This window comes from Ochotona curzoniae, unplaced genomic scaffold (genome assembly GCF_017591425.1).
Source record: "Ochotona curzoniae isolate NIBS_2020 unplaced genomic scaffold, NIBS_Ocur_1.0 scaffold_4506, whole genome shotgun sequence".
Lineage (NCBI taxonomy): Eukaryota > Metazoa > Chordata > Mammalia > Lagomorpha > Ochotonidae > Ochotona > Ochotona curzoniae.
The window spans coordinates 24,197,027-24,212,796 of NW_024467119.1; the positions used below are offsets into that span (position 1 = coordinate 24,197,027).

The 15,770-nt window shown below is 37.8% G+C and overlaps 1 protein-coding gene across 2 annotated transcripts in view; it reads right to left on the bottom strand.

Annotated features, from left to right (window-relative positions):
* The window catches only part of PRKG2 (protein kinase cGMP-dependent 2), a 77,187-nt gene that overhangs the window by 39,060 nt on the left and 22,357 nt on the right, over positions 1-15,770 (bottom strand). For both annotated transcript variants that reach the window (XM_040967048.1, XM_040967047.1), the window contains exons 3-6: positions 15,272-15,385; positions 11,230-11,335; positions 8,498-8,561; positions 1,275-1,352 (exon numbers count right to left, since the gene is read on the bottom strand). In XM_040967048.1, coding sequence (XP_040822982.1) covers positions 1,275-1,352; positions 8,498-8,561; positions 11,230-11,335; positions 15,272-15,385 — 362 coding nt within the window. The remainder of the gene's footprint in view (positions 1-1,274; positions 1,353-8,497; positions 8,562-11,229; positions 11,336-15,271; positions 15,386-15,770) is intronic.

The window sequence follows — 15,770 nt, forward strand, 5'->3', positions numbered from 1 at the left end:
CATTCAAACCCACCTTTCAAACTGAATTTGTAGAAAGTAATCACTTTCTCAGTGATGCTCAGTGAAAATAGCAATGGTTCTGTGGAAATTTTTGATGTTCCAAAGACCTAATAGATTTGACACATTAATCAAGAATAAGGCTGAGGAATATTGAGAGTTCTAAATCTGGTATACACAGATTGGTGGGACTCTATAAATCCCATAAAATTGAATGCAAAGCCAATCAAAGCCTCAAATTTCCCTTCTGTGTCTAGAATTGCTTCAATTCACCACAGTAAAAAAGTTGCTTCTTGTTGACTGGAAATTTTCATCAGCATTTTTATATGTCATGGTGAATTAAAAATTAAAATATAAAAGTGATGAATGCCCGTGCCTGTTAGCTGGAATTCTAGAAACCATAGGATCTAGCTTTAGGGGGCGGGAAATGGTGAGAAGTGATTCTGAGTTTTGGAGACTTCAGAGACTTGAAACTTTTCGTTCATGTGTTTCCTTCACCTGGGGGCCCCGTTTAAAGTTCAACCACAAACCAGTTTACAAAGGGCAGTGCCTGACTCTTTGAGGATAACATCTTCCGTGGAAGAAGGAACATTTTGAAAAATCTAACAGTTTATAAACTCATGTGCTCAAGAGCTTAACTCTTTCCTTCAATATTTCCCATTGTTTGTGGGTGTGTGTGTTTTAATCTTTGAGGAACATTGTTAATGGTCAATACAGAAACATCTGGCAATGTGTGATCCATTTGAGATTTAATTAAAACTTTTACTTATTACCTTTTACCTGCAGAGTAAAGTTTGCATGGACACCTTAATCAACTTAATTTATTTGTGTATGAGTTGTAAGTGGTGTTATATTGGTCCTATAACTTCATACCTGTCTAGGCTGGTCTTAATGAATTTATTCTCTTCCACCTGTTGTTTGGCATAATGGTTGAATGGGGAAATGTTCTTGGACTCTTGGGCTGATGGTACATCAAACACTTATAGGTAGTAGAGATTTGACAAATAAACTAGCCATGTTATACACAACAAATCTAGGTAAACAGAAAGTCAAGGACTAGGGTATTCTAAGATGCTACTGTCTCAGATAGAACTCCTTTCCTTGTGGCTTGTCCTGCACACTCAGCATTAAGACAACAACTTTAGGACTTTTAGTAGATGCCCGTTTACTTGTTCAATGTAAAGAATGTCTTATAATACGGACATGAGCATTTTTTCATTTATAGGAAAAAAGACACATTTTTGATTTGTTAGAAGTAAAATGCAATTAAGATTTACCTTTCCTTTTGCCAAGATAAAAAAGGTGCTTCCCTCCTCACCCTCCCTAATGATGTAATCTCCTTTATCATAGTATTCCTGTTGGGATGGGAGAGAAAGAAAAGAATAGATCGGCTGGAGATGTGCAACTGAGACAACACTCAACACAGTTCCTCACGTCCACACCTGCTTCTGCTTATGACAACTGTGAGCTTTTCTTATCTTGCAGTCATAAACTGTAGAAAGGAGAATTTTCATGTGTTATTGAAACTTACGCTACTTCCCTGGAAACATCGAATTTCAAGAATAAGGACCTTCAACAGAAATTGAAATGTAAACAAGACACTTGCTGAAATGCAGGTGAGGCTCACCTAAATCAGGTAGCTATAAACTGTTTTGGCAATTAGCAATAATCTGAAACTCAGCTCTAGAGTTTAGAAAAAATAATGCTTATAAGATAAAACTAAAAACATCATGATGGATTAACTGTCCATTCCTACTTTGCTTCAGTTTGATCTTGTCACAAAACCATTGTGCATCACTTAATTATTTGTGCAAACAAACTAAACTGCTAAATATTTTTAGTGGCATAATTAAAACTTAACAACTCTTACGTTCTTCTGGGGTTAAAAATAAATCCCAAACTAAACTATTTTTAATTGTCTTCCAATATTTTCATAGATATTTATTCTCAACATATTCTTACACTTAAAGCATGAATATTACTGCTATGTTTAGTAATCATACCTTTTATTTGCATAGTGCTACCTATATAAGACACTTCACCATCTTATGAAAGAATGCATAATATCTGAAGGAGTGAAAAATACTTTCTAGTCAAGTAGATCTAGGTTCAAATCCAACCTCTGTTTTGCATTTTACTTTCATCAACCCCTAAAATTAAAATGGAAACACTTGTCTTTAAATATTTAGAGTAGTACATTGGTTTTCGGTGGTTGCCGGCATAAATAACCATAGTCATCATGGCTGACAACATCTTTTTACAATCTCTTGGCTTCTATGGGTCAGAAAGTCCAGGCACACCATGACTTAGCTTGTTTCCCCATTGTCGTCTGCTGACTGCACACACAGTGGCAGCATGGCTGGGTCACTTTGAAGAGACACGGGGAAAGTCCTCTTTCTAGACCACAGGAGTTGCTATTAGGATTCAGTTGTAGGGTCAGGTCCTTTTTCCTTCACTGCCTATCTGTGAGGCAAGACTCTGAGCTCCTGAGCTATCTATAACTGAGAGCTGCCAATAGCACTTCCAATTCCCACTCTCAGAAATTCTCTAGCTTCCACTTCTCCATCTCTTACTTTAATATCTGCAATCCTAAGTGCATCTGCAGAGTTCCCTGTGCCACATAAGGACACCATCACAGTCTAGAGATTAGATCTGGACCTTTGGAAGGACACTTCTCTTTAGCACAACACCAAACAAAGGAAGTATCTTTCAAGGCACTAAGGGCATTACTAGCACAGCAAAGACGTAATGATTGTCACATTAAGGAGAGGGTGATAAAGATTTGCTTAGCTGTTACATCCAGACATAAATTTTCTGTTGTGTCAAATGAAGATTGCACTGTGGACCACACCTCATGTTGCTTGAGAAGTAGATAAGATAGCAAAGCTAAAGCTTCCAGTGGAGCTTTTGCACTGGGAACTATGAAGTGTGAAATATTGTCTAAAAGGTTACAAGATAGTCATGCAAGCCTTCCATGGGATTAATCACTATTCAGGTGCATTGCACTCCACAGTCTCCCTGCCGGTAGCTGTAGTCATGTGATTAACATCTTGCTGAAACAGTCTAACCGGAACTGATATGTGCCAGGCCGGGTTCATGAACACTTTCACACACGTGTCTTCACATAGTTTTCTAAACTGGAGTGACAAGGGCCAGAGAGTTCTGGAAAATCATGTTGAAATGGCAGAGAATCCATGAGCTTGGATTCCTGAGTGACAGCTAGGATCAAACCATGATTATTTTTTTCTGGATTTATTTGAATAGGAGCAAATTTCTACTTTCCTCAAACAACAATATTGTGAGTTTCTTTGCATCAGGATTTGATGACTCTAGCACTTCACTTTCCAGATCTAGTACAAATTTTCACAACATACAGCTTAGAGTCCACTGAGGACATGGCCGTAACCCTGAAAGAGCAGCCACAATACTATACTCTAGGAGTCTTCATCGTGTAGCTAGTGTTCTCCTTGCTAAAATGGCTGTGGTCTTATTAGATGTCCCTGTTCCTAGGTCCTTCCTGTTCCCAAATCTCACTCTCAGGTATCCACATGGAGAATTGCCAAGAGCTGTGAGACGGCTTCTCAGTTGGCACAGCCTTGCATGTGTACAGAGGTGTGGCCCTAATTCCTGTTAGCAAGATCCAGGCAAAGGGAGAACGTCTAAAAGGGAACACTGCTTTTTAAGGGACAACATTCCTAGTGGTGTTTTTCCCCAGGATGACTTTTTGTCACCCCAAACCATGGACGGAAGATAAATAATGCCTCCCAGTGTGTTGACAGTAACTTCATACATCAGAAAAGACTGTGGAAATAGGTCAGACCAAAAGTATATAATGGTGAGTACTGACTGTGATGCTAAACTGCCCAGTGTTTGTCAACCAAAGAGGACAGCTGGATGAGCCAGGGTGGTCAACAAGACCAAAAAAAGAAACACAAATCATGTAGTTATTTCCGTATGGCTACACTGCACGGGGACCGCCGAGAGAAGCAATAAGCCACAGACACTATCTTGTAGAGTGATGACCCTGATCTATAGCCAGAAGTACATTTTACATTTTTACATGCATGTCCAAACCACATACAAGTACATGCACACATACAAACATCTCTGCAAGAAAAAAATAAAACACAGTCTTCAAAAGAATGCTTACTACTTCAGTTTTTAAAAAATGATCCTCTAAGTCAGTTTCATGACCTTGTAATGCATTATAACCTACAGTCTGAAAAACATGATTTAAAAGAAGTCGTTTGGAAGTAGGCATTTGACGTGGTGTCGAAGATGTCTGCATTCCATTTTGTTTGCTAACCACCTCTGTTGCCAGTTCTACCTTCCTGCTGATGTAGACCCTGAGAGAAAGCAGAAAATGGCAGCTTTTTTCTTGATTCCCTGTCAACCATGTGGGAAGCCTGGACTGAGTTCTCAGCTCCCAGCCTCAGTCTGACACAGAAAAGTCACTGAAGGTGCTTATGGAGTGAACCAAACACCAGAGATTCTGCAACTCTATCTCTCTCTGTCTCTCTGGCTGTCACCCCGTCTTGCAAATATATATATAAATATATAAAATATATATATATATATATTTTTAAAATAAAAATAAAGGAAGCTGTCTTAAAACTTTGAGAGGAGTTACTTGGTACGTGGTAACAAAGAAAAATAAGGAACTCAATTTCAAGGTTAGAGTGAGAGGCAGAACACAGTAAGAAATTGTAAAAATAGAAAAAGTTAAAGATGGAGTTTTTTTTTCCTCTGTAAACAATATGCTCATTTGGTGATAATCTAGGAAAATCTGGATCCTCAGAGACTGTGCATGGTCTGTAAAACCAGAGCAAATTACAAGCTTATGGAAGGGAAACACAAAGAAGCAAGCCTATTGCTTCCTCAGAATCTTCCATGTGTGAGTAGAATTCTCATGACAATTAAGTGTTGAAAATATACAACCAGAGGCATTATACACTGACCTATGTATACACATCCTTCCGTGTACCATGTGCCTAAGTATCCAGGATTGTTGTTTGAAAAACGTTTGTATTTACTTGGGTTGCTACTAGATGTGTGTGTGTGTGTGTGTGTGTGTGTGTGTGTGTGTGTGTGTGTAAATTCTCCAAGTATAATAGTTATAATAGCTTAGAAATTTTCAAGCAACACATGTGGACCAGCTGGACGCTGTTAACTACTCAGGTCTGAGTGACTGATTTTGTCCAAGGAACCAGATCCTACCCTATGAAAGGAAAATCAAAATGATTTCTAATCATTTGTATAATAATAATGAAGTTGTATTGTCAAAGTTATAGAATTCTGTAATTTAAATAATGAAGATGTGGCCCAAGACCTTCATTTTGTGTCTGAGGAGACTGCAATGCCCACTACAATTAACTGATACCTGCTAGTGACACAGCTAGGACCACAACTGTATTCTCCATTCTTAGGGCTGGTGACCATCCTACAACCCCACTGGTCCATAACCTGTTAAAATCTGCAGATATCTCAATTTGCTTGTGGGTTTAGCCATAATGAATAAAATAAGAAAACCTCTCTGTCTTATTGTAACTGTTAGTAAGAAATAAAAAAGAAAAAGCAATTAAACTTAAAAAATACTAAAGATGGAACATTCTTGAACAAAGAGGCAGAAGATGACAAACTCTAAATATACATGTCCTAGCGATAACTTCACTGGGACTTCTCAAACTTCATAAGCACAAGCATTGCATTAATAAAGTTTTGAAATCTGAACTTGGGACCCTCGATGGAATTTGTGATCCAATTAGTGCAGCTTGTTATCTGTGAATCTGCCTTTTAACCACCAGGACTGCTGAACTGAATAATAGCAACTACATTTAACACAACTCCACTTTACTCTACCTCCACCCAGTGCTTTGTGAAAGGTGGCCTAAAAACTGTAAGAGTCAGGGAACTTTAGGATCAGCGACAATATTGGTAATTCAGGACAGCAACATCAAATCCCATTCTTTCTGTATGAATCGCTGCGTCTAGGATGTACAATATCATGAAGTCCTTTCACCCCATCTTTTGTCCTACACACCTGCCAGGCAAAGGTCACATTATCATCTTTCTTACCATCAGTCATTTTACTATCATGCTATAGGGTTTTCATCAGTTTTCTATTTTCTTCAGGTTTATTATTTCAAAGACTTATAGAGACAGAGAGACAGAGGTTGGTGAAAGAGATCTTCCACTCTAGTTCTCTCCCTAGATGGCCTCAACGACTGGAGTTGAGACAGGCCAAAGCCAGGAATCAGGATTTTCACATGGGTCTACCATATAGCTGCGGAGGCCCAAGCACATGGGTCATCTTCCACTGCTTTTTCCAGTCACATTAGCAGCAAGCTGCATGGGAAACAGGAAGTTGTACTTATATGCCTCCATCACAGAAGGCAGTGTAAGCAATTATGCCACAACATCAGCGTAAAAGCACATCAGCGAGAATGTTATTATTATTAGTCCCACTCTGATATTCTCATCAGAATGCAAGAAGAGGCTTTAAGTCAACAATTGCCTTTAGAACTAAATGTTCTAAGCCATTTAAGGTACAATGAGAATATTGGAACTCTGCACAAGCACCACAACTTGGAGTAGGAGTTCCCTGGTCTAAGTCCGCAAACACATTAGATAAATTATTTGGTGATGAAAAATTCTAAAGCATTGATCTGTGCAACTCTCATCCCAACCTAACACCCCCAGGAAGTTCCCAAATCAACTGTTAAACAGTATGACAGACAGATTCAGCCTGTTTTTCTCAAAGACTTTGGAGCCAGTATGTAGGACAGCCAGCCTTGGAACTCAGCGGGTAGGCTGTGAAAACGCTGGTGCACTGGGGACTGGCTGTTGTCAGGTCCCTGTTGATGGGTCATTAGTCCAGGCTATGTTGCTAAAGTTATGTGGTTTTCTTAGAGCTAAATGGATCCTATTACTCCCTTGCTAATCACTTTCACATTTGAGATTGTTCACACATTTCAGAGTTGTATGTGCTTGCTAGGTATGAATAAAGAGCCCTTTATTAACTGTGCTGCTGTTTGGGAATGCTGAGATAGCCTAAAACTTTGCCAGGGAGTATGAAAAGATGAGACTTTTAAACTTGTATTGTGTGTTAATTAATGCTGGATCTGAGCCTCCTCCCCTCCCCCCCATCTAAACAGTCTGTAGCTATTGCCCATGGCTGCTATAAACATGTCTAATTTGCCATTTATTTTTAATGATAGTAAATTTTCATATTTTCTGCCAGCATGAAATTCCCTTCTGGTGAATCTACTCTACTAATATTATATTAAAAACAGATTTCCTTGGGTAACAAAAAAAAAATACAGGACTTTTCCAGCTTTAAGTAAAAACACCCTCAGAAATTAGGATGAATTATTAATTTGTAACATCTGTGATTGGGTTATGTTACACTGCGAAAATCCCAAGAGATGTGGGGTAAACAGACTTCTTGAAAATGAACCCCTGGAGACACAGGCCCAGGCACTGTGTCATCATGGTCTGTCCTTGATAAACTGCTGGATGGGTTCCACGACTTGTAACTGGAAACATCACTGGTGTCGCTTACACTAAGCCACACAATGGTCCCCACTCCCTTCCCAACAGGCATTAGTTTACATTGTGTGTTGTGACAGACAGAAGCATGAATCTTTCCACAATCAGTCTTGTGGGTTTTCCCCCCACCGCCCGCTGAGAACAGCTTTATAAATGCTTAACATCTCCATATGATTCCTTGACTATTCCCGGTCTCTTTTAAATTCCATAAAGGTCATTTTTGGTTTCGAGGAAATGGAGTCTCCAAAAAGAGAGGCGATTTGCTTTGAATTTTAATCTCTGAAATCTGAACAGGTTTTCATCAAATGCATATCACTAGAACTTGAGGTACATATCATAAAAGCATTATTCATGAAAAGACTTGACTAATCTTGGACCCAAACCAACCATCTGGGTGATGCCTAAAATGAGTTTTTGAATACATTCCAATATCCTGTTTTCCCCTAGATGTTAAAATAGGTAGAGTGCTTCTTAAGCATAGGTTATTTTCAAAAGCATTTTCATGGCTTAGCAAGTTCATGTATACAGTGTTTCATAGTCTGATTCAGAAGCTTCTCACCAGAAGCACCAACACACCGCTTCTCTGCTCCAGTCCCTACGTATGCCTCATTGACTCTATGAAAGTGTATGGGATGATGATGTTAACTGGAGAAAATCAAACGCCACAAGTAAGGCGAACTACTTTCACAAAGTATACTAAAAGATGAAAGTGTTAAATCAAATTTCACTTTACACACACACATTCATTTTCTTTTGATACATTTTAGTAGAGCTTACGCTTTCCCCAGCCCCTTTAAGCAGTCTAAGTTAGCTTAAGGTTTGTCACAAAGAAAAGTTTCCTGCTTTCTGTATGCTGGTGATCTACTTTTCTTTCCTTTTTGTTCATTTTCATTGTTGATGACATGACTAGATTCTAGAATCTTCGAATGACTTTCATTTTAAAATTTCTTACCACTTCCAAGCAGTCGATGATCTTGGTTAATTTATCTTCAGGTAAATTCTTCAGCAAGGATACACTTCAAAATTAAAAAGAAACTTTTAAAAACCTATTTAAAATTATCTCCCTGTACTAAACTATAAATACAGACTTAGACCGTCTATTTCATAGCATTCTAAAAGTATAATTCATTTTAATTTTCCAAAGGAAGCTTCCCAATTACTGAAAACAGGTTAGCAGCTGAATATAATAGTCATTGGGAATTATAGGATCATAGACATTCATAACATAAATGAAACCAGTAAAATATCATAAATAAGACCATAGTGTGTCTATGCGGTGGGAACATTGAACAATTGTTGTTAGTTTTAAAAATTAATCACATCCAGAAATGGGTTCCCCTCCCCATATCAATGTTTTCTGTTTGGCTTGAGTGAGGGTCAGAATGTCATCTGAATCCTTGAATGAAATGAGGACTGAAACCAGAGGGAACATGAAGCTAGCGCTGAAATGATCTTTGATTATCAGTCACAATGACAGCCATGCAAGGAGAACACATTTACATATAATAACAACAAATAAATAATGGACTAGAATACCAAAACTAATTATTTTTTTTAATTACACATTTCATTAACAATGATCAGGCAATTCACAGAATGAAATGATTCTATTCAACAAAACTGCTCTGCTCCTTTGCTCATTTTAACTCAGAACCATCAATAACATTTTGTAAGATAAACATTTTGTGCTTGCTATCTAAAATTTGAAACCCGCTAAGGAAAAAAAAAAAAAGCCACTGCTCTCCAAGTAAGTGAAAAGGCAAAGAACTCCAGGCTGACTCAGCTGCACCGGAAGGCACGTGGGCAGGAGACACACTCAAGAATGTTTGCTTCAAAAATATCTGTAACTGCAAAACACCAAACAAGCTCCACAAGTCCTGGGAGGAAAAATCAAATAGTCCTGTGATGAAACTCGGCAAGAGCTGAAACAAACGGCTGAAGTAACAGCAGAAGATCCTAGAAAAAATACTGAATAAAAACCTGAGTTGCCAAAATAACACCATTTTTATAAAACTTAAAAATTAAGCAAATCAAATGACGGGCAAAAATATGAAGAACGCCCATGGAATGATCTCTGCTCCTTGGGGTTACAGTAATCTCATGCAGAAGGGACAGGTCAGAAAAGTGCAAGTCCCGTGGGGCAGTGTCAACACTGCTCGCTTTCTCTTCTTTCGGAAATAGCTTCCTGGGCATTTGTGTTCCAGTGGCAAAAGTAACAATCATTTCTCATTGATTAACACATGCTCATCATGTGTTCCAAACCAGGTCCTACGAAGTTAGTGAAAATTCTGTTTTATAAACCCGTCGCCTTTGGGGATGGTTCAAGAAAGGGATATGAAGAAAATCTGCTGTCTGCTCTACTTTATGAAGGCAGGGATCAGGTGTGCCTTGTTCATCACAGTATGTAGTATCTGACAACTAACACGTATTGAAGAAATTAAAGAATGAATGAAGTAACAAAAATAAGGCATAAAAGAAAAAAAAAAGAGATGTGCACCAGTAGATTATCTCAGCTCCTTGCACTAAAATAACATATTTCACACTTTCTCTCAGTTATAACTTATGGGCAAGTGCCCATTTTTGTATCCCTTTATGGATCTTGCATAAATGTGACATTAGCTTTCATTACTGATTCTATTACTTTGTTGTTGGATTTTGAGTTCACCTATTGTCGGGTAGAGTCCAAATTTGGACAGCTAAGGGGCTGGCTGTCTTGCAGGTCCGGTACCGCCTTGTCAACATTGCAGCTCTCTGCAGAGATTATTGCATCTTGAGGAGCAAACAAGCATGATTTTATGTGGGAAGCTCTGACAGCTGCGATGTTATACTGATTTACAATGTGTTTATTCAATGGTTATTCAGTTCTCACTATAGGCAAGGCACCATAGGACAATCACAAAATTGCTGATATGCAAGATTAAGTCTCCAATTTGCTGGTATGCAAGATGATACTGTTGGTAAGCAGAACTTGTTTTGGGGGACTTCAGGATACTTTATTTTCTTACCGTTTATCAAAAGTAACACTTCATGACAGTATGTATTACAGCTTCTAAGGCTGTCAAAACTCCCAGAGACCTTATAAAAACAGCTTTAATAATGAATTCATACTCTTGAAAAATGTTTAATGGAACTTTGTTAATTAAACATTTGCTTCTTTATAAATGGCCACATTCCAGCTATTGGGGGCAGAACTGGTCACACTTAAGTACACTCTAAAGATCCACATCATCAGACCAAGTATCATTAACATTTTGGGCAGGTTAATTTGCTATCCCTCATAGTTATCTGGAAGGTGTTATAGTTATGCAGATAAGATGTCTTAGGAAAAGTAAACAAAGATAGTCTAACCCATCAACTCTAATACTACTCTAAAGTCAAGAGAGCAATCAAGGAACAATGTTTTTAGGATTTTTTGCAAATATTTCCAGAATACACACTCTGGCTTCATCGATTTAAGGATAAAGATTAGCAGAGGAAATAAACCAGTGCACATGGCTAGTGGAGACTGAATAGGATTTTAATATATATGGGTGTTTACAACAAAGGCATCCTCATACTCCTTTGGCTTATTCACGTGGGGAATGTTTAATGAGAGAAGCTCATAGTAAACTTTTTTTTCTGGAAAATCAATGTATCCAGGACACGGCCACATCATGGTCTCCCTTCACCCTAGTGTGTTCTTACCTTCTGAGGAAGTTTCTGTACTGCTCATCTCTAGCTTGGGCTGTCCTCCTCATTATATTCTGGAAAACCTCCCGGTCCAGAGTCCATGTTTTTACATTGGTGATAGCTTTTAAAATGCAACAACACAATAAAATATTGTTTAGTGCCCTTGAAGGATATATTGCAAAACAATTCATGGATTTGCATTGTATTCTCAGATATTGGTTTTTCTTACAAGGTACATTATTTACACAGCCTAATAGAAAGAGGCAATTAAACAAGTGGTAATTGGGCCCAGCGCAATAGCATAGAGGTTAAGATCCTCGCCTTGAATGCGCCAGCATCCCATATGGGCACTGGTTCTAATCCCAGCAGCCCCACTTCCCAGCCAGCTCCCTGCCTATGGCCTGGGAATGCAATTGAGGATGGCCCAAAGCTTTGGGACCCTGCATCTGTGTGGGAGACCCGGAGGAAGCTCCTGGTTTCAGATTGTCTCAGATCCAGCCGTTGTGGCTGCTTGGGGGGGGAGTGAACCATCAGGTGAAACATCTTCCTCTCTGTCTCTCCAATAAAAATAAACAAATCTTTAAAATAAATAAATAAATGGTAATTTACATATCATTTTGATTTTTAAAATGGACCATGATTTGGAAATGAGTAGTATAAGATTTTCTTCCTGATTGTGTTTTGGTTTGGATGCTATTCAATCCAGTTTACAGGCTCTCAATAATGCATTCTATTACTAGGCAGCATCTCAGACTCACACTGTGATTAAAGCAGCCAGCCAGTAGCTAACTCAGAGTTCGGAATTCACATGCAGAGAGCTAAAAGTTTTGTCAGTGTATGTATGTCTTTGTATCTTTTCACGACTGGATGTGATGACAAAAGTGTCCATATAAATTAAGGGTCTCCATGGCCACCTTGCATAAAATGTGCACACACACACACACACACACACACACACACAACTTTTAGGAGAATTAGAAAGCTTTTGAGAATTTTTATAGGAAATTCATAAAAGGCAAATGAAACATGAAAAGAAAGTGCAGTAGAAATAACAGCTCTAATTCAAAATCTATATGCCATGTTAGTTACAAGATTAAGAAAAAAAAAAAGCAATAAGAGCTTACAAAGCTCCAATTTACCAAACTTTACAGTCAATTAGAGATCTCTTGATATTTTTTTTAAAAAATATGAATCCCTTAATGGGTACCAAATAAACAAATGAAGGTACTAGGTTCCTGGCATATGGCACAGCGGGGTGACTGAAGCTCAGAACAGTCTATTTACACAGTCAAGGAGCTAAGAGAGCACAGTAGCTCAGCTGGCAGCCTGCAGCCCCAGGGCAGTGACAAAGAGGGCAATGACGATTACCGTAAAGTGTTTGTTACACGTTGTATACACATGTACGCATGTGCAGTTCTAGTGGATCACCTGGCTTTGCCCTTCCCAGCACCCCCTGCTTTATAGCCCCTTTATAAACCTCAAGGAACCTTCGTTCAGAAGAGCAGCAGTCTTGAGATCGGCGGTCTGCAACCCTCTCCTCTGTCCCCCCAAAGCTCCTTCCTCGTTTTGATCTGGGACTGGGGACAGGGACTCAGCTTTCTGTAATATCTCATTAGAGATTCTGCTTGAGGATATGAGTTGGGACCCCAGAATTTGTACATTTTATGGTTTTTATTTCATTTTTAAATTGACAGAGAATAAGGCATACACATGAAGATCATGTGATTTTCAACACACGTATACATTGTTTAATTTCCAAATCAGGAAAAAGATATCTATCTCCCCAAATGTATATTATTTCTTTGTGATGAAAACATTCAAAGCCCACTCTTCTAGTTTTTAAAGAAAAACACACAATTTACTTTTATTATTTATGATCACCCTACACTGAAACAGGCCACCAAAACTTATTACTCTTATCTACTCTTAACTTAATACTTGTTAATCTCCATTTCCCTATCCTTCTCTCCCCATCCCTAGGCTCTTCCCAGGCTCTGCTAATCAACATCCTATCACAGTAGAGCAACTTCGTTTCTTTTCCCAAAGACTTTATTTGAAAGCAAGAGGGAAAAAGATAGAAATAACACATTAGAAAAAGCTTTCATGACACCACAAACACAAAATCTGTAAAAATTCTTTTCGTATATGTCTAATTTCTCTTTTTTTTTTTAAATTATTTTTATTTGAAAGGAAGCTCTCCAAGCAGGAGACATAAGTGTTGCATCTACCGGTTCACTCCCCAAATACCCACAATGGCCAGAACTAAGCCAATCCAAAGCTGGTCCCCCATGTGTGTAGGGGTCCAAGGACTTGAGTCATCCTCTGCTGCTTTCCCAGACCATAAGAAGGGAGCTGGATGAGAAGTGGAGCGGCCAGGACTAGACCCAATACCCGTCTGTAATGCTGGCACTGCAGGTGTAAGATGAGCTTATTCAGTCAATATGCTGCCCTGCTACAGCTCATTTTTAAGCCGGATTATTTATTTTTCTGATTGAGCTACTTGAGAACCTGAGATATTGTGACAAGTAACCTTTGCCAGATGTAAATCTTGCAAAACTTTTCCCACTTTGCAGTTTTCTATTCTGTTTCTTTTGCTTTATGAAGATTTCAGTTTTATAAAATCTAAGTGTCTATTTTTACTTTCATTTCCTGTGATTTTGAAGTCTGATCCAAAAATGCCTTGCCCATTTTCTTGTATCTCCTACCTTTAATTTTAGTAGTTTTATCATCTCAAGTCTTTTTTTTTCCTTCACACCAAGATTTACATTCAGATTTTTAATTCATTTTGAATTGTTTTTTAACAAGGTCAGAAATGGGGGGAAAAGGCAGGCTTTCCGTTTCATTTTTCCATATATGCATATCCAATTTTTCCAGCACTATTTATTAAAAAAAGAAAAACTCCCTTTCTCCAGTACATATTATTAGCTGCTTTTCCAAAGATCAGTGTCTGCATCAAGCCAGCATTATGGTTCAGGGGATTAAGTCACCACCTATGGCATCCAATAGAGCACTAAACTGAGTCATCTTTGCTACACTTTTAATCCAGCTTTCTGTTAATACTTTCGGAAAGGAGTGGAAGATGGCTCAAGTACTTGAGCCGCTGCCAGACATGTGGAAGACCAGGAAGGGATTATAGGATCCTGGCTTACACAAGAGATACATGCAGTTGTTGGGAACATTTGAGGAGTGAACCAGTGGAGAGAAGTATTTCTCTCTGGATCTGTCCATCTCTCTTGCTGTGTCTGTCATTCCCTCTAGTAAATAAAATGAATATTTTTTAATAAGAGTATCAATGGCTATGTACAAATGAGTTTACTTATAGATTCTTTATTCTGTTCCATAGGTTGATGTATCTATTTTACATTAAAATCATGTTGTTTTAATTAGTGTAGCTCTACAGTGTGTTTTTAAGTTTTGTCATATAACTCTTTACCCTCCCCTCCCTCGATTTTGTTTTGTTTTGATTTGTTTTGCTTGAGATCATGTTGGAATCCAATGCAGAAGTGGTGTCATGCAATCTACACTTTACAAATACTTCCTCTGTGTTAATACACATGACTCTAGTCCAAAACATTGAGAAACAACACATCTAAATAACTCAGGAGAGAACTCAAGCTTACTATGAACAAAGTCAAAACAGTAGAAATCCTCAAAATCACACGTGTAGATTCTCATTTTACTAATTCTTATCCCTTTTGATATCTGTACTTTTTCATTGTTTGCATTAATTTTTTGTCTCCAATTTGTAGATCCTCACAGAGATGAGAAAGTAAATTATGCAGATGTCCACAGAGAAGAATATTAAAATGTACATATTGAATTCATTTTGCTTAAGGTCATTTTTATATTTTGTAGGGATTTACTTAATGTAAAAAGTTACTTTTATCTTTATTTAGACAAGTGTTCAATTTAGTTTCTGTCATGAGTATTTTTATTAATAAGAGCATTTGGAGAAAATGACTGATAAAAAAATGGAATACAGGATACAGTCATGATTCACCTAGAATACCTTTAACATTGTGTAATAATCCTGAAATGGCATTTTATCTTGTCCTACCTTTCACAGAAGCAGTTCTGGTACAATTGTATAAAATGGCTAGTTCCCCAAATGTGGTCCACATAGGAATGGATGACAGCAATTTCTCTCCTTGGAATACTTCTAATCGTCCCTCTATAAACAGAATTCAAACATACACACATAATGAGAATATGCATGGATTCCATTAAAATTTTTTAAACCAGAAAATTTATAATATGTATCTATATACACATGATTATTATTTGCATTATAATGTAGCAGTTGAGAGTGAAGACTAAATTTGACTCTTTCTACCTATTCATTATTAGCTGAGTCACTTGCAGAGCATTTTCATTTTGTCTAGAGTTCCATATTGATAATGGAGATAATCATAATTAATAGTACTATTTCATAGTCTTTGTGGTAATTAAGTTAAGATAGTAGGAAGCCTAAAATAATAGCTAGCATGGAGGAAAGGAAGAAATGCTACAAATTAGCTATTGTTAACACTTGCATGTATCTTAAACATTGTTACATA